This window comes from Calidris pugnax, unplaced genomic scaffold (genome assembly GCF_001431845.1).
Source record: "Calidris pugnax isolate Ruff unplaced genomic scaffold, ASM143184v1 scaffold41, whole genome shotgun sequence".
NCBI lineage: Eukaryota > Metazoa > Chordata > Aves > Charadriiformes > Scolopacidae > Calidris > Calidris pugnax.
The window spans coordinates 19,721,415-19,743,927 of record NW_015094509.1 but is presented as its reverse complement, the minus strand read 5'-3'; the positions used below and the strand labels follow the sequence as shown (position 1 = coordinate 19,743,927).

The following is a 22,513-nucleotide window of genomic DNA, read 5'->3' as shown; positions in this document are numbered from 1 at the left end:
CGAAATGAGAATTTAACCTTTTCTCTCCTCGCTAACACATGTGACTGGGGAAAATATGTTACAGCAGAGTATTTTGGAAAGTTTAAGGAAGTAGGAAAATGAGGAGAAAAAAAAAAAAGAAGCTGGGTTTCCACAAGGTCTCGTGGGAATTTTTTCACAGAAAATAATGAGCCAGACTCTGCCCTCAGCTACACCCAGGCAGTAATTTGTTTCCTCTGGTCTCTGTGGAAAACTTGCATTTTATTATTTGCTGCTTCTTCCGAACATTCAGAAGAAAAAAAAAAAAAAACCAAGTTAACGGGTTTCACACACATGCAGGCGCACGTGCAGTGCTGCGAGAGGGAAGGGACGCTGCGCTGTCCGTCCGTCCATCCGTCCCTCCTCCAGCACAGGGAGGCAAGTCTGTAACACCCCTGGGTGTTAACACCCCTTCTCCTCAGGCTGCCTAAGGTCTTTACTTAATATTTATAAAGTTATTTATTCTTTATTTGAATTACAGACTGCAAAAATGCAAAATCCCCTTGGTTGGCCCTTTCGGGAAGGAAGGTCAGAGCCCGAAGGCCCGCTGGCCCCAGGCTGCAGCACAGCCATACTGCTCTATCTGCCAACACACAGGGGAAGACCTGAGTTTTAAAAGGCTGCTGCAAAGATCTCAGAGCATGAATTAAGCCTGGACTAGTGTGGACAACCAGTCTGCTCAGAAAGAGAAGGAAATCAGAGGCCTGGGTGATCTTTGTCCGCTTATCCCACCCTGGCCTTCTGCAAAATGGCTGCCGTTTGGATACAATCCACAGCACCATCACAAGTGGTACTGCAGACATCTTCAGTACTGCGTCTGAGCTCTTTCCTCAGATCCCTGATGTGTTCCCAATGGTGTCTTTTCCAGCTTTTCTCATCTTCCCCCCAGGGGCCCAGGAGGAGCCAGCAGTCAGGAGCCTCCATGGGCTGCAGAGCCACCGGGCAAGTGTCCCACTCCCCTGCCAAACCAGTGTTCTCCCACTGCCAGCCACATTCCCATCCCGCTCCCATCCACATCCTCATCCCGCTCCCATCCACATCCCTGTCCTGCTCCCATCCACATCCCCATCCCACTCTCATCAGAGCCCTCCGCCAGAGATGGCCTTACCCAGCTGGGCGCTACTGCAAGGACCCTATTTATCTGGGCTGCAACTCACTGCCCTCCTCTGCAGCTCTTCACTGGAGCCCAATATTTACACTTGTCCGCTGGCCAGAAACACGCACATCCCCATGGCAGAGCAACAAAGCTTTCCCAAGGATCCTCCACGCTGCTCAGACCAGGCTCTGCTGCTCCTGCCCTCCCGGGACCCCCACGGGTTTCAGTGGCTGCTGGGAGCATGGAGGAAAGGGATTAGGTCCTCCTCAGGACTGTTTATTTGCTTTGTTTTATCATGATGGCTTTCAATTTCGAAGGCGCATGAATATGAAATGTACACATCGCTAGAATAATACTGTAGCTAAATTTATGACATCTTGAGCACCATCCAAAAAGAGAAAAAAAAAGAACCCAACAACCAACCAACTCCTCCCGCCATGGAGCAATCTAAATAAAGTTTTTTAAGCAATACAATATTTGCCTGTACAGTTGTCAATGTTTCCACTGCCAGTTTGTCTTCCTAAAGTAACCAAGTTTTGGCACAGCTTTGTATCAGAAAAAAAATAACATCGTTAAATGTTTCCAAGGGGGTATGGGATGGGGAGGGGATGTTAAAATCACGAGGAGGGTAGCAAAATGTTGCCCTCGGAGCCTTCAGAAAGGAAAGGGCCTTGATTTCTCCTGATTTACTTGCCTGTGCTGGTGCCAGCAAGAGAGGGAGCGGAGCAGGAGCCCTCGCAGCACTGACACCTGGCTGGGTGGCAGCAGCTGAAGTGCAGGTCCTCCTCGGGAAGAGGAAGGATCTAATTTAATGCTGCTCAGCTGAGGAGAGCTGAGCAAGCACGGGAGCCGCTACCCCCTGCAGAACGTGCTGCTGTGACAGAAGCCACCTCTATGTATGTACGCGTAGAGAGGAAGCACACAGAGATGTGCCTGCAGACGTACAGACGCACAATTAATTAGAGCTGTCTTTCAGAAGCCTTGCTCTATAATGTAAGGAAGGTCAATAATTTTCTTGTCAGCAGCAGCTTTGCTTGAAGGAGAGGCTTGAGGACATGGCTCCTCCTGTGGTGGGGAAGGAATGTTTCTGCATTAATCACAAACCTCTGTTCTTTTTTTCATTAATGTATTCTGCCTGATGTAAGTATAGCCTGCATGACAGTCTAGCACAGCCAGAAATGGCATTTGATTTATGGCAAAGATGGAAATCCAAACAGAAAAGGATGCAGCCACCCCAAGGGTCCTCATTTTGGTCCCTCTCCATGAGCACACGCGTTACCCCTGAAGCCTCTGGGTGCTGGAAACCAATGGAAGAACCCCAAAGCTCCTCTTGCTCACCAGGCTGGGTTGCTGTAGTACCCTCTCAGGTATCTCAGGAAGCCACTTTTACCTCCAGCCCATCCTCAGGTTACCAGATGAACTGCATCAGCTGGGATCTTGCATCCCACTAAATATTTAATCACCCTCTGCCCTTGTTTTCTTAAGTTGGCGGTGAAACCCTAGCCGGCCTGCGTGCCAGGGCACAGCGGTATTTTGTTACAGAAGGCTCGAAACAAAGCTCCCCCTTGCTGATCCAGCCATGCTAACGGCCATTCCACTGCAGCTCCACAGATGATTCTCCAAAGGGCACTAAGCAGCAGCAAGAAGTGGTTATAATGTTATCCGGGAGCAGGCTCACTATGCAGGCAGGGCAGAGGACCTTAACTGCAGGACACAACGATGCCATCCGTGATGAGACCAAGTGACAGGTGAAGATGGTAACACCTCTTTCAGACTCCACATGTGTTGGGCCTCACACGTCCTCCTCAACACTGGAGAAGCTCCATATGTGGGCTTTTGCCATGAACTCTATCTGCTCAACTAGGGCATTTGCTCATTGAATGAGCACAAATAATCCCCATTTCTGAGGATTTCTGTAAACCCAGCAAGCATCCCGAGTCGGGTGGTAATGTCCTGACACCTCCACTGCCTGCATTACCCTTGCATGGAGCCAGAAACAGGGATGGGGTTGCCCCAGCAAGGGACCCTGCGGGTCTCCACAGCGGTTTGAAGCAGCGAGGCTTCAGAGAGCACGGGCTGAAAGGTTTCACCCAGGCTCTGCTCTATCAGGGAGGGCAACAGCTTCCCCCAGCTCTGGCAGCCTTTGGGAAAAGCTCGGAGGAGGCTGGGGCTCTGCCTCCGTGCACAGATCTGACCTCCGTGCAAGGTGTGAGCTTGGAGAGGCTGGCAAGCAGGGGCTGCCAGGACCAAGCCCCTCACTTGGCCTTTCAGATATCATAAATACCCAACTTGGGGTGCTTGAGGGTATAATTATTGAATAAATTAAATGAGAACAAGGATTAAGGAAATTATCTTCCCAGTAAAACAGCTCTCACAAATACGGCAGGTAGGGCACGGCAGATCCCCTCCCAGCCCCTTCTTCCCAAACTAATGCCAGGCTCAAGGTGCCCCCGGCCGGAGGAGAGGCCGGAGCCCCACAGCCCTTCCCAGCACGGGTTACTCTGCATCTCAGGATTCAGCTGGTCCCGCTACCTTTACTTTGTAGCAATTCCATGGAACCCTGCATTTGAAAACAACTTCTGGCCAGACACATAGCTTAGCATATTAAAAGGTATTTTTAGCACCGCTGGCAGAACGGATCAAACTCTGCTTTCAGCTCTACTGAGACAACTCTATGGACTTCACTGGCAGCGCCCCATATTCATACCGAGGTAGCAGCTGGTAGGAGCTACTTGACTAAATAATCACATTTACTTCACTCAAGACAAAAAAGCCCCAAGCACAGGTAAATGCCAGTGGGATCCTTGTCTTACAGAGGGCTGGATTTTCTCTCTAGAACTTTTTGCCTGATAAAAGTTTGAATTGCTGGAGAAACAGCATCACGTAGCAGGGGAAAAAATACTCTGAACGTCGCCTCCTCGATTTGTGATGACTTTGTTTTTGCACTGGTATAAATATAACCGTGACCGTTTCATACAGCAAAGTGCTCTGTGAGGAGTACAGTATAAATAGCCGAGCTGATTACACGGGCTGTAAACAAGGACTTGGAAACCCTTGCTTCACCCCAGCAGTTCAGGAACGGGGGAAGCGGAGGCATCTTTACAGCGAAACGGTTAAAAGCCCTTTGCAGGCAGAAGGTTTTGTGGGGATGGCTCCCGGCGCGGAGCTGGTGCGCTGCCATGTCAGCAGCCAAGCCGGGACGGTGGGAAGCACGCCGCCACAATTGCATACTAAAAAGAAGGGAGGGCTGAGATAACTACCATCTTCTCGGTGTGTAGGCCGTTTAAAAAAAAAAAATAACATATAATGATTCCCGCCTTATTGCAGTGTTTGGGTTCCAGATATAGCCTTGCTTGGGAAGGCCGGTATGACGCTGAACCAGGCCAAATGAGCATTTCCTGCTTTTAAGTAATATGATGTCAGGAATCCAGCTCGTCGGAAACACCCAGCTCACGTCCCTCTGCCCCAGCGCCAGACACTCAAAATGAGCTTCAGGTGAATAACACCGCCTCACCCGGACTGTGCGAGTGACACTCCACGGCTCAGGTCCTTTCAATGCTTGTTTTAATCACTCTAAGACAAAGCTCGGTACGCCTCATGCCTAGGAAGTGGCTTAGCTCACTCAGAAACTCAGGGACTTGCCAGAGGCCTTAGATAACCAAGTAAGATTTGTTTTAGCTGCCCTCAGTATCCAAGGTATTTCCTACTGTAAGTATAAGGAAACATTGAGGATACTTAAGCAACCATATTTGTTTATCTTAGGTCAAGCTGGAGAGATTGTCCGGAACCACTACTGCAGCTGCACTTAGCTTGTTGAAGGGCTGCATTTGCACGGAGCGCCCCGCTTCCGACTCCATGATGGCAAAGGAAAACCTGCAGCAAGAGCCGAGCTCCACGGGGAAGGGCACACGCAGCTGCCGAGAGAGAGAACCTGAGCAGATGCCTCCAGACACTCGCTACGCTTCATTAGCCTGGGCCTCAACTGGGCCAATTCCTGTGTAAGGAGGAAGCCAGAAGGGAGAAGAAAATCACCAGCATTCCTTCCCTCAAATTTCTGAGTAGGTAATTACCTGAAGAGAGGCAGACATCCAGACAGGTTTCACCTCAGGAGGAGGTGAGATTCTCCAAGCCTGTGCATCCAAAGTGTCGTAGGAGGGCAACTCCACCAAACTCAGAGCCATCTGCTCAGCCGGATGAGGCGTGAAGCGATGCTTTGCTGGTCCTCCCCTCTGGCCGTGTGGCTCCCACCAGTCGCAGGGGACAGCCACCACCTGGGTCATGGATGGTGTCTTAGTAATGGCTCTGCAAGGCACCAAGTGGGAGGTAACTGTGACTACTGCAGGGACACGGTGGGATTTTCACACCTCCTGCCTGTTCCCTGCTACGGCTTTCTCAGGTCACTCAGTTCACAACCCACATTTGCTGAAAAGGTGGGGGAAAAAACTACAGCACTGTAAAATGAAAAAAAATTGGACCAAAGTTATTCTAACAAAAGAAAAGTGGACCCCAGAGATGAGTGTTTGGAGAACAACAGTGCCTTAGCACCTGCGCGAGGCTCTGGCTGGACAAAGAGCGGTTGAGGAGGCCATGCAGGTCAAAATGTCCCAACATGGGCTCTCATCCTGGAATCTGATTCACACAGATGAACCCTGGTGCTTCCCTGCAGTTAATGGCAGGGATCAGGTGCCTAAATTTACCCCCTGAAATCCATATATTGATAGCAAAGCAATTAGTTTGATAATCTAAGGTGTCATGCACCCATTTCGGCAGGGATTGTGAAGGCTGAACAGATCTCCCAAAACGGGTAGGTGCTTCGATGATGCTCGTATACAGTCCTTGATATGCAGGGAGGACTTGCACTGACATTACAGACTCAGGAGTCAAGGGCAATACGTAACCCATTAGCCACAGCCTTGCAAGACACAGATCACCTCTGCACTGCTGTCACAATTACTGGTTTTTAATTGTAACAGCTCCTCGTGCAAGAAAGCGCCTCCGGCTCCGCGTCCCAACCCGCACCTCCACCGAATGCTGACTGCTCTCTCTGCTGGCCAACTGGGAAATGGTATTTTCTCAAAACGGTCCCAGTTGTTTATGTTTGCAGAAACGCACTGACCAAGCAAACGCACGCCAAAAATATGGCCAGGTTTTTGTCTAAAGTCCTAAAGAGGCAAATAAAAGAGGTCAGCTATTAAGTAAACTATATTGTTAACTAAAAAGCATCAGCAAAGAGGAGAAAAATGCAGGAGAGATCCAGGCATGCAGCTTACTGCATCAATAACCTGACGGAGGTGAGAGGACCTGTGAGATGGGATGTCCCGCCATTATGAGTATAAAGCTACTGGGGTCTTGCCCTGACACATCCAGAAATAAAAGCGTTGGAGAACTTCCAGTGACCAACAGAATACAGGAGCTGGGAGACCGTGGGATTGTGAGTAACTCACTTAAGGGCAGGGGAGCTTCTCCTCTCTTTGGTCAATGCCTGACTCAAAGGTGACCTGGTCCAAAACACCACCGCACAAGGGCTCTCAGCAAATAAATGCTGTAATAACAACTGGGTGACAGAAGGGCTTCACTGTGGGAAGGGACAAGGTAAAGAAGGCTGAAAGGGAACAGGAAGCTAACCTACACTGAGAAATCGTTGTACTGAAAGTGCAAATAAACAGCTCATCTTTGTGCTGAACACTTCAGGACATCATCTGGACAGAGGGAAGATTATAAATCTCAAGGGGCCACACAGAGCAGAGGTGAGCACATGCTGTGCCACTGCACCCCAGCAAACCAGGCTGTAGTAACATCAAACCTTTGTGTTATTTCCTGCCTCACAGCAGGACGAGCCCAGCTCCCCTGCATCAAGGAGTGAGGCTCTCCCCAGAGCAGCACTTGCTTTGGTTGGGTGGCCGTACTTGCCAGCCTGGAGCTGTACCTCAGGACCACCTGAGGATGACCGAGTCATGCCCTGCCATATGGCATACCCCATACGTATGGGGTGAAGCAAGTAGCTAATTATGGTGAAGCAAGTATCTCCTTGTAGTTGGGGCCCTAAATGAGCACCTGGTGTATTCCTGAATTTTGGCTTGCTGATAGCACACCTTCTGAAAAGGTAATGAAATGCCACCACGCTTGAAGGGCAACAGAGACAGCACCACAATATCAACACCCTCAGCACTGAATGAAACCGTTCTCTGGCTTTTACCTATCCCTCTGGAATGACAACTTTTTACACGAGCCACAAAAAGATTGTTAATTATAGAAAAGCTATCATCACACACACCCAGCCTGCTACATGTAAAATTAAGCATCTGTTCAGAATGATTAGAGACAAAAAGGAATGTGTCTTCACATTGATTTTTTTTAAAATGTGTATATTCTGTTCTCCTTAACAGCCTCGATCCTGGAACCAGATTAAACCAGGCAAATTCTTGTGCCTAAGCCCCACTAAAGGGAGTGTGACACGGATTTCAGAACCGGACACCAGCTGAGGATGGCAGCCCAGTATTTAAATCAAGTGACATTGCTCAAGTACGGAGGGATGAGAACCTAATGTTCTGCAACAGCTTAAAGGGTCTGTTGAGCAACACACAGGAACTCTGTGTATAGGAGATTCAGTCGCTAAAAAGTGCTTAAGGTAACCTGTTCATCTAAAACGTGGATCTTTGAATTCTCTCTTCTGCTATTGTCCAGCCCGGGCAGCGCATGCAGTGCCCTGGACTCTGGGTGAGCATCTACACAGGGCTCTGCAGGCAAATTTCTGCTGCCGGGCACATTCACAAACAGGTTTCACATCACTCAAAAATTGTAAGTAACATTTTCGCTCAATCAAAGCATGCCTGCTACATCAGTGCCAGCAGAAAAAGATGCCATTTCATCCAAACACCACCAAATCAGACCTTTTACACAGGTGTATCTGGTCAAATCCAGAGCTCCGTCCTCTTGGGAGAGCTCTGAGCACCTTTTTATCACAAATCCCGAGTTCCATCATCTCAATCACTTCTGGTGAAGCTGGTTCACAGAGACAGAAGCTACAGATCAACTCTCCCACTCCACAGACAAGTGCCCTGACAACTGGTCTCCTATCTGTAGTCCGTGCTGGCACCCAAGGAATCCATGGGGCAGCTGCCCATCCGCACAGCCAACCAGCTGCGCTGCATCTGGCAACACAAAGTGTAAGTTCCTACGTTCAGCCACAGAAAGACACATGTCTGGATGAAGTGAATCAATCCCACAGTCCTTCAATGGTCTGTCTCTGCTGTTAACATGCTGACAACATTCTCTGGAAATGATGGGAAATACAGTAATAGAATATGTATATAGCAATACACCTATATAAGAGTAATATACATACAAGCATCTTTGAAGTTTTTCTATTTTTCTATACTTAAAAATAAAATGATTCCTTAATACTTAAAAGCTCTATGGTATTTTCCTTCAACAAGACTGAAGTCCACCAGAAATGTTTATTGTAGTCTCAATCCCAGCTGGTTTCCAAGGCCTGACTGGGTAAAGCCCTGAGCAGCCTGGTGTGACCTGATTTGAACAGGAGATTGGACTAGAGACCGCCTGACCCTTCTAACCTGAATTACTCTGCCAGCCTGTGACTCTATGATACACTAGTATGGAAAGTAGAACGGGTCCAAAACCAGAGAATCAAATACCCCATTTTAGCCTGTTTCTGTAATGCCATGTTTACGGCACTCGTCTAAGACGTGGGAGACTTTGCTCCAAACCCCCAGTCCATGTGAGGGCTTTCCTGGCTTCCCCTGCAAGGATGCAGCTTGATGTCACCTCGGAGGAAATTCAGCAGCAAGCGACCCTGTATGGGGGAGGCTTTCTCATTCCCTTCCCCCCAACCATATGTTCCTCCTGATTTCCTTACACCAGCACGAGCAGCTGTCTGACCTCGTGGCAAACCAGTTCAAGGAGCTGAGAGGCAGAAAAAAAAAAAATCCCCTTTGCTTTCTGTCGATTTAACTTCCTACCCCAGATTAGCACCGGGCCAGACAAACACCAAGTGCGAGCCCGTGGGGGCAGGTGAGAACACCCAGCCAGAGCACGGAGGAAAAGCAACTGCATCTTCCAGCAACAGTCAGCACAAGGACAGTTGAACTGAAACAACAGGCATTTAATCCTCCCCTCGTACAGCACAGAAACCAAGACACTTACCTAGTTTTTACACGGGGCATGGGAGTTCAAGATTGTGCTAATAAATCTAGGCTCCCTTAGTGGTTCTGGCCTTTAGGCTTCTGCTAAATAAGCGTAATTGATAAAGTCAGCGACTGACCCCCTCTGTTTATGTAACAGAAGTCATAACATAAAGAAAATATACTGTATCTCACTTCTAAGATATGTCAACATTTAACAGTTTGAGCTACATTGTTCAGTATTTTATGTATACATTTTTCCCAAAGCTTTTCTTAACAGCATGTAAATGCTCTTTTCAATTTGGGCACAGTGGATGGAGAAGTAATATGCTTACGGTGGGATGTCAGCCTTTGATTTGACATATTAAAACCCAAGTTCATTCTTACATAATCAAAATAAAAGTTTTTATTCAGTTCATGATATTTCTGACTGGGTATTCTATTTACCCAAATGCTTATTCCATGTAAAGAAATGTAAACCATAAATACAACATAAGAGCAGCAAAACAAAACACACCCACTCAAAACAGAAGCAGTGAGAACTTTGTTCACTTCACTGTCCTTCCAAGGAACAGCTGTAATCCGTCTGGCTGCCAAACCGATGCACAAAGTCTGGGAGGGGGAACACTGAGCCCCATCCCACTTTGGGATTCATGCTGATGAAATCATCCAAGTTCATCTTGGAGTCTAAAAAAGGACCAGAAAAGGGAAATATTTAAGTTCCTGATGCAGCTTCTGTAGCACAGGTATATATCTATCATGAAAATGCCCAAAACTCCCTCTTTGATAGTTCAGCTCAAAATAGCGACGAGTTCATACACACTCGCTGAGCAACAGTCCAGCAAGATCCTGTAAATTGCACGGTGCTACAAAAACATCTATTTCCAGTCCCTGAAATGTTGCTTTTGCCCCTGATCCCCCTCTCTGCCCACGGCAACAATGACATTACTGGATCAGTAACCATCCTTAGCCATTAGAAACCAGCACATGTAGGAAAGAGTAAGATTTCTCCCTTTAACAGCAGCCTCAAAGGGTCGAGTAGCGTCAGAGAACTGGAGTGCAAATAACAGCCAACACAGGGAACTGCAACGCAACAGGAGCCTGCAGTCTTCCCACATTCACACAAATCTGATCACTCCAAAGCAGGAGAGATATTGTTCCCCCACCAAGTTCTGAACCAAAGTCACCTTTTGACAGACTACGGAGGAACCGGATGGGAGCAGCAGTCAGAATTGGAAGTTGCTCCACGTCCCTCGGAAGTGATTAGCCCCTTGGCAAACCAACAATTTGTTACTCCCCAGACTACAGTATTTGCTCTGCGTTTGCTTTTCTTCCAGCCCTGAGCCTTGTCCTTGCTGCACACCGGCCCACTGGAACACACGGACCAGCGGAGAAGTCTGGGGTAACCCAGCCCACAGCCCAGAGGGATGCTCAGGCAAAGAAGGGCATAAGCCTAAGCTGGGAGCACTTTTTTTTCTGAATCCTGAACCACTGAATGAAGTCAGAGGGGGCAAAAGTTAACTGCCATCGTTTCAAGAGAAAAGTAACTGTGACTACTCTTTGCCAGGAGTTTGATCTGCTCTGACCCCTGCAGGAGAGGAAGAAACCAAACCATTTTGTCATCTGTGTGGATCCCAGAGAGCTCAGTGGAAAGCTCTGGTGGGCAGTTTTGGGTTTAGGTGCCTCATACATCCTTTCTCTGGAGCTGGCCTGGTACAAGCTTTGCTGACTCAGAACCACGCTGATCAGAGCCTTCCAAGTCCTCAGCCTATTCAGCTCTGACTACAAACATCCATGGGCTTGTTGTTTTATGTTCTCACTGACAATCTGTGCGAATAATCTTTTTAAATGCCCATTAAAAGAAAACTGGAAGAGAATGAGTTTAAAGAACAGAGTGGGAGAGCCACTGGATTTACTGTTATAGCATTCCTGCTGCATTTAAGTATTTATTTTAACATGGATTATTCATGGGCGCATTTAAGGATTAAGAACCAAACAAGAGCAGGCTCTAATGAATGGATTGTAAAATCCATAGGGTGGAATTTGCTTCAACTGCAAAAACCTTGTGTAATTAGGCTTACCATTATGGACAGTGTAAGTGAGGAAGGGAAGACGCCGTTTGGGAATCCCAGCCCCAGGAGTGCCAGCCATAACCCAGCTCCCAAACCCCACGGTTTGCACCAAAACCCACACTATGGCACAGCTTTGCCATTTGCCTCTTCCCAGCTCTCACCACTTCCGAGGTCTGGCCCCTAATTCTTTTCTCGTTCGCCCTGTTTGGGCTCTGCACGTTGAAAATCCTTACATCCAGCCAAGCATCTTCCTGCTGCTGAAGCCAGTCTGGCAGAACAGGGCCCGTTTCTGCCTGACTATGGAGGAACTTAAAATAACACAAGCCAAACAATTTGCTGTTGTAGCTCAAGAACAATTAGCAGCGGACAACAGCTCTTGCTTGCTGGTAGACTGGAAACCCTGTTTTCCAGCAAGACACCGTCCATCAGAGAAGTTTAATGGAAGGAGAAAATGTTTTAACAAAGCAAACAAGAATGAAAGTGACGAGCGGATGGTCTAAGAACCAGTCAGTAGATGGCACTGGCGCAGTATGAGATGGAGCAGAGTTAAGAGACTGCGCATGCCTGCAAGGCTATGATCTTATTAGCATCGTGGAGACATGGTGGGATAGCTCCTCCTGTGACTGGAGTGGTGGAATGGAAGGATGCAGGCTCTTCAGGAAGGGCAGGGTGGGGAGAGAAGAGGAGGGAATATATGTCCCCAATACAAGAAGGACATGGATCTGTTGGACTGGGTTCAAAAGAGGGCCACAAAAATGACCAGAGGGCTGGAGCACCTCTCCTATGAAGAAAAACTGAGACCAGAGTTGGGGTTTGTTCAGCCTGGAGAAGAGAAGGCTCTGGGGAGACCTTAGAGCAGCTTTCCAGTACCTGAAGGGGGCCTACAGGAGAGATGAGGAGGGATCAGGGAGTGTAGTGATAGGATGAGGGGTAAGGGTTTTGAAAGAGAGGAGATTTAGATTAGATATTAGGAAGAAATTCTTTACTGTGAGGGTGGTGAGACACTGGAACAGGTTGCCCGGAGAAACTGTAGATGCCCCATCCCTGGAGGTGTTCAAGGCCAGGCTGGATGGGGCTTTGGCAACCTGGTCTAGTGGGAAGTGTCCCTGTCCATGGCAGGGGGGTTGGAACTAGATGATCTTTAAGGTACCTTCTCCAACCCAAACCATTCTATCCATAGGAAAAAACATAGCAAGACCTCTCCCATTTGATTGAATTCAGGAGATAACAATCTCTCTATGTTGCTCTTCTTACTCATGTGCTGTATCGGAATGCCACGCATGTTATTAGACCTTACAGCTTTAGGCACAGATAGTCAAAAGTGCATGAGAACACCACAAAGTCCTCTTCCCAAAGCAAATGAAGAGTGACAAACAGCAGAATTTACAAAAGAGACATCTGGATGCTACAGCTGACACACCAAGAGGGTTTCTCTGCAAAAGAAAGGAGGAGCATACTTTATATGAAGTTTATACAAGGTTAAAAGCAGTAGAATTTTTATATTTTTGTGTGTTAAGGTTTACATTACACTTGCAGTCCTCCTCAGGTGCTATGGCTATTATATGAGCTTGTACTGGTGCATACTGAGAGCTAATCTTCCTCTTTAACCAAACCCACTTCGTAACACACACACACACTGTCAATGAGACCTAGCTGGTGCATTCTGGGATTCTTGCCTAATTTTATTTTTTTAATCAAGTCTGACACTTTTGCCCCAAGCAGGGACAAAACAAAAGGCCAAGCACTATTGAATGACATTGTTAGCCATGATAGCTGTGGCTTCTGCCAATAGTAGTTAGAAAGCAATGTTTCACCCAAGCCTCAGCTTGGCTCTCAGAGCTTGGACTAACTCTGCACAATGACAGTTGCCGAGGGGGGGCTGGAAGTCAGCAAGTCTGAAGAAATACCTCCAAGATCAGCTCTGCTGCTGCCTAACCTTGGGGGCACCTGAAGGACTGAAGTTGGGCTTTTCACAGACTTGCATAGGTGTCTACAGTTCTCTTCAGATCCCCCTCCCCTGCCTGGGCAGGGAGAGAAGTGTTTTTGCAGGCAGAGTCGGAAAGGCTGCCACCACACTCAGCTGGAGGGTGCTGTTCCCACAGCAGAGACATAACTGACTGTGCAAACCATCCCGGTCCATCTCAGTGTAAAACAAATCTCATCAGCTTTAAAATATCTTTCACAGAAAATGGTGTGATTTCAACAAGCCCCTCACAGAATTTGAATACTTCTATCCTTGGTTGTACGTTTGTTGCCCCTGTCCTGACTTGATTCTTTACTTCCACAAAAGCTCATGAAGTCAGGACCTAACTGGATGGACTGGAGTTTTATTCTCAAATGAGAGGAGCAAAAGGTTCCCAAGAATCCACCTCAGTGCTTTCCTTTTTGCTTTCTCTAGGATCCTACCACCTCCTCAGCAAGGAGATATAGAAACTGCAGACATCTGCCTGGCCTCTGTCAAGCAGCTTGCCTGTTACATAGATGTATCATACACGGTGCCTCCAGAGTTTCTCAGCTGTCCTACTCATGCTCTTTAAAACAAAGAAAAAAACCCCAAAATAAAACCCCATTATTTGTGACTGCCAGGGATTTTAATAATAATAAAAAGAACAAAAAGCCCTTGCAAATCAATCCTGCCACTGTGTTACCAAACACTTAGGGAGAACTGAAATTCAACCCGCTGCTTTTCAGTGTTAGAGCTGATGCAAACAGCGGTATATAAACCGTCAGACCATCTGTTTTGGGTAATTTTGAAATGCACTGTGGAAGCAGTATTTTCCACAGACTTGCAGTAAGGAGGGCTGATCTCATGAGGACTCATAAACTAAGCAGAATCAGACCTCATTAATTTGTGGGAAGAAGACTTAAAAGAAAACCCCAGGCTGGGCTCTCCAGCTCTAGAACGATGAATCTGTGCACCAAATCACACCTTCTTCATTTTTATTATTTGAACAAAATACTAGACTTGCCCCTGGTTTTTTGCAGCAGGTGGGAGCAGGGGAAGCTGCTGCAGCTCAGGGCTGCGTGTTCCAGCAGAGCTCTTTGAGGACAGGGCTGGGTGGGAGAGCACCGTGTTCCCAGTTGGGTTTCCAGCTCCTCCTGGCACCCACGGCACCAGAGCAAGGCCAGCAGGAATCAGAGGGTTAGCTCTGGGAAGGGGATAGAGCAGAGCCAGTTGCAAGAGGTTAAGGCTTAGCACGTGAGTTCTGATGAGAGTTGGAGGGGGTTTTGTTTAGTTGGTTGTTTTGGGATTGTTTTGTTTGTTTTAAAAGAACCTTACCATTTTTAAAAAAAACAAAAAACAAAAAACCAAACAACATCACCTAGTTCGACCTTCAATTTTTTCAAGCATGGACTGGAATTTATGACTCAAGATAAGCTTATTTTAGAAGGTTTATTTTGCAACCCCATAAGCAGCACAAATACATTTTAACACTCATTCCTTTTGAGTTAGTAGTAGGAAAAATATGCTTAATTGGTTACTGATAGAGATTCCCTGATTCAACTCCACAAAGAATTTCATGGTCATAAAGCATTTCCTAGTATACTTCATTAAAAAGGATCACTGGTCCCAGTATCCTGTCGTAGCTCCGCACTGGGTAATTATGTTATCCTACTGATGGTCCTATTTAGCTCACATCTGACTTGGATACTACAGAATTTCCTTTTCTGAAGTGCTATACTCAGGTTTAACAGCTGCTCTGCTCTGGAAGAGGTGATATTTCAGTACCAAGAGCAAACATTCTTGTCTTTTTAAGTTTACTAAAAGCTTTAAAACCAAGTGGGGTAAGAAGAGCAGTGTATATGTATTTAACTAATATGCTTTAACACATAGCAAATTGCATCAACACAATAGTACCAGAGTGCTGATTACCTTTAAATACCAAGAGTTCATGGGCACTTTTTAACACCACAATGCTCACATATTAAAAAGAAAAATAAAAAAAGACTGATATAAAATTTTATTGTATTTTTCCAGTCTTCAAACATTTGTTTAACATAAAGGATGACATATAGCACACAGAAGTAATATAAAAAAAAACCCACAACCTTGTATGCCTTTGTAACCATCTTTCAAGAGATTAGGAATTTGGCTACTCTAAGCTACAGCAAAATAATAAATAATAATAATTATGCTCTGATCCAAACATGCCTCACAAATAAATTGATACTAAAACAATATGTGGTCAATTCCATCAGCCATTAAATTATAGTCACCTCTAACATGAAATATGTGAGCAATTTAATCTTGCACAAACACAAATTAACACAGAAAGCAGAGTACTCTATCTATGTGAAACGACAGGGAGCAAACAGTTATCTGCAATGGAATTTGGCATGGACACGAACATTAATACCCCAGGCTCTTTTATGATAACAAAAGGTCTGACACCCAGTTTTCCATCAAGTTTAAAATAAGGCACTTTTGTGCCTGATAAAACTGTGCTGAGACATTACTTTGCTAGTGTCTAAAGGAAGAGAATTACGAGTTCCACTTGTTGACAGCAATGGTTTCTAACCCTGTATGTTGGCCTGCAGGACACACGCTCATCTACGGAGCTGCCTCACTGAGCACAGACGAGATTCAGCTAAAAGTTAAAGCTCATGCTTGTTCCACAACAGTTAAACCCAGACTCCTCACTGACGTACCACACTGTGCACACTGAGGCATTAAGAGATATCTTGAGTGAATACAGGGAAGACAAAAAATAAAGCTGGAGAAACTGGTACTGAATAAAAGACAACTTGAACTAGACATCCTAGATCTGAGACAACTTATTCCTGCTCTGACCCAGATCTTTAAGCTCTCTAGTGAATGACCTTCCACCTTCGGTGGGTGCAGGGTAACCAGTTTGCTTCAGCCATCTGACCAGGAGACCACAGCACATCAGCACAGAGCTGGAATACTCTGTCCTGTTTGGGGCTCCTCGGTACAAAAAAACCCCACTGAGCTCAGAAGAAGAATGTCAAGTTCTTTGGGGTAGGAGAACATGATATTCAAGGATAAGCTGAGAGAAGTGGGCCTGTTCAGTTTTAAACACAGAAGATGAAGGGGAGACCTTACTGCTGTCTACATCTACCTGATCAGAGGACACTAAGAAGATGAAGCCAGAGCCTTCTTGGAGGAGCCTGGCTGCAGGACAAGAAGCAAAAAAAAAAAAAAAAGCAAGTTGGAACATGGGAAATTCTGATGACATACTAAGGAATTATTTTATTTTTTTAACCATGGCAGCGGTCAAATATTGGAACAGATTGCCCAGAAAGGTCGTGCATCTCCATCCCTGGAGGCATTCAAGACTAGACTGGACAGACCCTAAGGAAGCCCTGTTTTGAGAAGATGTTGGACTGGATGATACCTGGATGTTCCTTTCAGCATGGCAAGGTACAGAGCAATGAAATAAAGCATCAGAGGAGTGAAGATTTATGTATCTTTCACTGTCTAAACAACATCAGAGAGACAATCTGGAGGCTGGTTGAGACCATGTGGGTGCTACTTATCAGTGAGGTAAAATTACCCAAGTGAGAGAGATATGGGGAGAGTTACAGGGTTTGCTGCTGCGGAGTCATTCACTACAGCTGGAGGTACATCTACACATCCGCAACTGTTTAAGTCATTCTGTAACTTACTAGCTACAAATAATGTTTTCTACTCTCCTGATTTGAATTAGAATTTTTTTCACCTTCCTGATCTGTCCTAACCTGGATTCCTCACACTTTTATTAGTTCTCAACCATCACAACAATAAGGTTTTCCACAGGCAAAACATTCTCAGCACCCAGGAGGCTCCAGCTAACAGTGAACTGTGAATTGCAGTTCAGGCATTCTCCACTTGCTACCCTACCTTTGTATAAAACTTTACTGAGATAAGGACCAAGACATAGAATTTAAGTTGCTTCGTAACCTGGATTGTCTAGAAAACACCTAAAGCTTCACAATGAGACTACATCTGTGCTCCTGCCCACATTCATAATTCATTTCTACTCTAGTGTGACACACCAAGCTTCCTTAAAAGCCAAAACAAAGACTGAGAATTAACTCCCCAGCAACTTAAAACCACAACGTGGACGTAAAAACAAAACATGACCCTGCCTCTCTAACACAAACACATAGCAGTAATGCATTATTAAAAAAGCAACAAAACCAAACATGCAGAGCAGTAACAAGAAAACTCTTTCAAAACAAAATTCCACCATGTTTTTCTTTATCTGGAAAGAAAATGACAGAACAAACACACACATGGCAAATGTTAGCCAGCTTGCCAAACACACGATTAGAATAAGCTGAAGTGCTGTGTGATAAGAATGGTTTAAGCAGCTCTACAGCACAGAAGAGATGGCAAGTCTGAACTTCTCCCTCTGCTTGGCTCGGAGGCTATTACTCAGACTATTGCTTTCAAAGAGGCTTAAGAGGCTTGAGGATAAATGTGCTGACTTGCCAGGTTGCCTCTAAGTGTCCTCAGGTGCATTCACCTGGTAGTGAGACCTCAAACATCCTGTGTGGGCAAACCCAGAACGCTGAGCAGAGCCTGACCACTTCCTCCTGTCAAAATAACCCGCTGTGGCAGGATGGGACCTACCAGCTAAAGTGTGGTATAACCAGTGCATTAAAAATTCACTTTGACACCCCTAAGCAAGTTATTTGGCCTCTTTGCTTCAGTTCCCTGCTGTAACAAGAGAACACTATTACTTAGCTCTCATTCTCTGCTCAGTTTATGAAGATCAGTAATTACTGTTTGATAATTTAATGTTTAAATGCCAGGAGGCATGCTAGACTTTACATGTTCAGAAAAGGAAGTGCCAAATGCTTCATAGCCCTATTTTTTCCCTATATGAAATAATAAGGTAGCTGGATGTGCTTCCAGCCATGTTATGGAAGCATATTTATTTCTTGTGTACATCTTTGACTATGTCATGCAACACTGTAAGCAGGAAAAAGGAGCTCTGGCAGCTTACCTGCAGTTTCAATACAAGGGTACGAAGGAGGAGGTTTCTGCCATTTCCCATTTGCATCTTTCATATGAGATCTGTCTGAAGCAAACGTCTTCAAGTACAAGTCTGCTCGAATCATTCTGATTTTCCTAAATAATAACATTAAGTTGTATCAAAAGACACATATATACAATACATTACTGCATTAGTCACTTAGAACAGGAGTCCTTTCCTCCCATCAAGGAGCATTAATTTCATTAAATACATAAATCAGCAATATTGTCCCAAGCAGTTAACTAGTTAACAAGAAACTACAGCAGAAAAGAAAAGGGCTTTTGATGACTAAGATAAAGAGCTTTAGAAAAATAACACAGTCCATTTATTTTACTGGAGTATAGCAACAAAAAAAAACACCAAACAAAAACCCTCTTGTCACTACACATGCACAAAAAGAACTTCAACTTGGATTTAATGAAATAACATTCATGGCCTTTGTATTTTGTGTCATCACCTGTGAAATTCTGGATGAAGGCTGTCATCCAACCGAAAGGCCTCCACACTGTACACGTCAAAAGGACACGGGAACGGCAACACAGTGTCAAGATCATAAATGAAGTTCTGCTCCCCGCTGGAAACATGAAGTAGAATGACATGGTAGTCCTAGAAAAAAGGGTCATTGCCTTTAGTTAAATACCCGTTCACGAGAAACTGGCAAAGGGAGTGAAAAAAACCCCAAACATTTTCTGGAAGCAAAAGCTAAAGATCCTCTCTTTAAATCCTGTTTTCTGCCCTTGAGTTATTAAACCTGTAACATTTCTGGCAACAGCAGAAAGATTTCCTAACCCCTGTCTCGCCCATGGTGCCTTTCAAGAAACTTTATCTTCCCCGTTCCTTAGCTGCCTTCTTGGTTGTAAGCCTGGACAGCTAAACTAAAGTGTACACCACTCCTAAGAAAATGGCAAATGTCTTTCATGATCCACTTCAAAACAAAAAAAAAAAAGTTGAATGGGACAAGCATTTTTGTCTTAGACCCAGTCCTATACAAACTCACAACAATAGATGATACCTCATCATTAAAATTATCCAGAGATCTCTTCTAGTAAGAGATGTTGTACCTGCTGCAGTAACACTGTCTGGGAATTTGAGTGCTGAGTGTCTGGCTGCCTGAAGCACCTGGAAAAGCAGCACGTGACTGAATGAAGCAGCCGATGGCTCCTATCAAGGGGATGGCAGGGGTAAGAGGAATTCCTGTTGTAGCTCTTGAAGCTGGGAAAAAAACCACCTGTGGGTACTATTATCCCACCTTTTCAAGGTAACCATTTTGTCTTGACACTTGGGCTACAAGGTACTGTTTCATTCCTTAACTTGGAAGAAACAGGTGTGGTGGAGGTCTGGAGACGCTGCAGTTACTTATGATAGATGTCAGGTATGTACACTGCTGCTTCCCAAACTTAAATTGAAGGTAGCTGTTAGCAGCTTACTACAGCTTACATTAAATCCACTAACAGAAGTCTGAAGCCCCATGTTTTGACACTTCCAATATAAAACAAAACCACAAAGGGATTGGAATGAAAAAGATCTTGGGCACGCTATTTTGCCAGACCAAGACACATATACAACTGTATGCAAGAATATTTAGCAGAATCTGTTACAGAGTATAAGAAAAAAAATAACTACAAGCTTTACATATTCTACAATCCACTGAAACGAAGTTAAAACACCTTTTGATTTGTGATCTACACTCTGCGGTGGCCCTTCCTGACTCTCCTAGTCCTTTTTAGATAATCTTCATAACACTTGGATCTCTTTTTAAACTAAACGTTTTCTGCACTATAAATACACCGATATTTTGGGAAAGAATGAATGATTCAGAAATCACAGAACTTCAGAAGTTTGCACATTATTTTGCAGAATTTCAGAAACAAAAATTGTGCCAAGAAACAGACTTTTTTCCTTGCCAGATAACAGAAAGAACTCTGTAATGATACATATTTGAAAGGAATTCTGTAGTGGCAATTGCTGAATTACATTAGTTGATCAAATGACACTCCAAAGCCACCATTTATGGGTCAGTTTAATTGCTGACACCTGAATACACATATTTTTTGCATTTTTCTATCCTCCGTCAGGCCTACATGGATATTTTCATCCATCTACTTCTTACATGTACAGACATCTACATAAAATTCCACAAAGACGAGAGCTTCAACAATATCCAGATGGTAATTTTCACAAATCTGTTATGTAATCTTACTAACATTAAGGTTTTTCACCTCTAGATTTTACTGACTGTCTCGCTGTCAATTTACTATGAATGGTAGAAAGGAGCACCAGATTTAGGCTCTTTATAAATCTGTTGTTAAAGAATAATAAATATTAATAGAGAATTATAGAATGGTTGAGGTTGGAAAGGTCATTTGGGCCAACGCCTCTGCTCAAGAATTGACCTAGAGCCAGCAGACCGGGACTGTGTTCACACACCTGTTGAATATCTCCAAGGATGGAGACTCCACAACCTCTCTGGGCAACCTGCTCCAGTGCTCCATCACCATCACAGTAAAAAAGTTACAGAATCATAGAATGCTTTGGGTTGGAAGGGACCTTAAAGATCATCAAGTTCCAACCCCCCTGCCATGGGCAGGGACACCTCGCGCTAGACCAGGTTGCTCAAAGCCCCATCCAGCCTGGCCTTGAACACTTCCAGGGATGGGACCCGTTTCAGATGGGACAGTTTGTTACAGTGAAGGCGACTGACACTACAGCTATCAACTACAGAAGCACACACTTGAAATTACTGAAAAAGAGAAAAGAATGCCTTACCCAGACAACAGGCTCGTCTCCATGTCCCGATTTCTGCTTCCAGAGTGGAATCTGAAAGTTATATGTGAATAAATCTGAAGTGAATAAAGCATTTCAGATTAATACGGATTAATTTTGGGTTAATTGGTTAGTTCTTTGCTAATCTATCCATTTCATCAACTTACATCTGTGCTGCAGTCAGAAAATTTTCCCTAGTTTCTATCTTTCAGGAGCATAAAGTCAGTGATTCTAGTCTGGACCACATAATACAATCATTCTCCTAAAGTGACAGGTTACAGGGAAGACCTCCCCCACAGCTCATAGGGACACTGTGCCTCTTCCCATGGTCCTCAACACATCAGATAACTGAAAGATCTCACGTGGTGAGGTTTCCATGCCTCAGAGCCAAAGTGAGCTACAGGAGGGTTTTGGCCCGTGTCTCACTTACGGGTTGGGCTGAAGTCTAAAGGCCTGGGACCACGTCTCACCCACGCTGGGCTGCAGTCTGAAGGCCTGAATCCCACCATAGCTGCATTCAGATGACATCTCATCGACTCACCATCCTCCTATCATTGGATATGAAAACAGCATAAAATTCTTCTAATGGGTATTGATTCTGACTCCTGATGTAGTCACAAAGTTTCCAAACGTTTTCTTCGCTGTAAAACAGAAGAATTGATTTATTATTGCCTCACGATGGGGGGTGACTGGAAAAGAGCTGTGTCTGGTTCTGGGCTCCCCAGTTCAAGAGGGACTGGGAACTACTGGAGAGAGTCCAGTGGAGGGCTACAAATATGATCAATGGAATGGAGAACCTCTCTTTGAGGAAAGGCTGAGAGACCTGGGTCTGTTTAGCCTGAAGAAGAGAAGACTGAGAGGGGACCTCATTGATGATTATCAACATCTAAAGGGCGGGTGTCAAGAGGATGGGGTCAGGCTCTTCTCAGTGGTGCCCGGTGACAGGACAAGGGGAAACGGACACAAGCTGGAGCACAGGAAGTTCTGCCTCAACATCTGGAAAAACTTCCTTACTTGGAGGGTATCAGAGCCCGGGAACAGGCTGCCCGGAGAGGTTGTGGAGCCTCCTTCTCGGGAGACATTCAAAACCCACCTGGACGCGTTCCTGCCCAGCCTGCTCTGGGTGTCCCTGCTTTGGTGGGGAGGTTAGACACGATGATCTCCGAAGGGCCCTGCCAACCCCCCCCCATTCTGTGATCCCGCCTCACGGTGTGTGCGGGGGGCGTCTCGCCTCACAGCCCCCGCCTCACGGTGCGGGGGGGGGGAAGCTCTCGCCTCACAGCTGTCGCCCCACGGCTCCCGCCCGCCCCCCGCCACGGCCACCGGGCGGCCCTTACCAGTAGCAGCTGGTGTAGGCGCAGGCGGGGCGGGGCGGTACCGCCGCCTCGTAGGCGGCCGCCGGCCGCGCCATGGCCGGCCTCGCCGCGGGGCGGGGGGTGC

At 45.7% G+C, this 22,513-nt stretch overlaps 1 protein-coding gene across 3 annotated transcripts in view; it reads right to left on the bottom strand.

The window, feature by feature from the left end:
- Positions 1-9,283: 9,283 nt before the first annotated feature.
- Positions 9,284-22,513, bottom strand: part of WDYHV1 (WDYHV motif containing 1) — a 13,618-nt gene continuing 388 nt past the window's right edge. Inside the window, exons 1-6 of one of the 3 annotated variants that reach the window (XM_014965306.1) lie at positions 22,411-22,507; positions 21,615-21,714; positions 21,077-21,127; positions 18,768-18,916; positions 18,281-18,405; positions 9,284-9,942 (exon numbers count right to left, since the gene is read on the bottom strand). In XM_014965306.1, coding sequence (XP_014820792.1) covers positions 9,809-9,942; positions 18,281-18,405; positions 18,768-18,916; positions 21,077-21,127; positions 21,615-21,714; positions 22,411-22,484 — 633 coding nt within the window. In that variant the 5' untranslated portion in view covers positions 22,485-22,507 and the 3' untranslated portion in view covers positions 9,284-9,808. Of the gene's footprint in view, positions 9,943-18,280; positions 18,406-18,767; positions 18,917-21,076; positions 21,128-21,614; positions 21,715-22,166; positions 22,265-22,410; positions 22,508-22,513 lie in introns of those variants that run through there. The other 2 variants (XM_014965307.1, XM_014965308.1) reach the window with 2 other exon arrangements.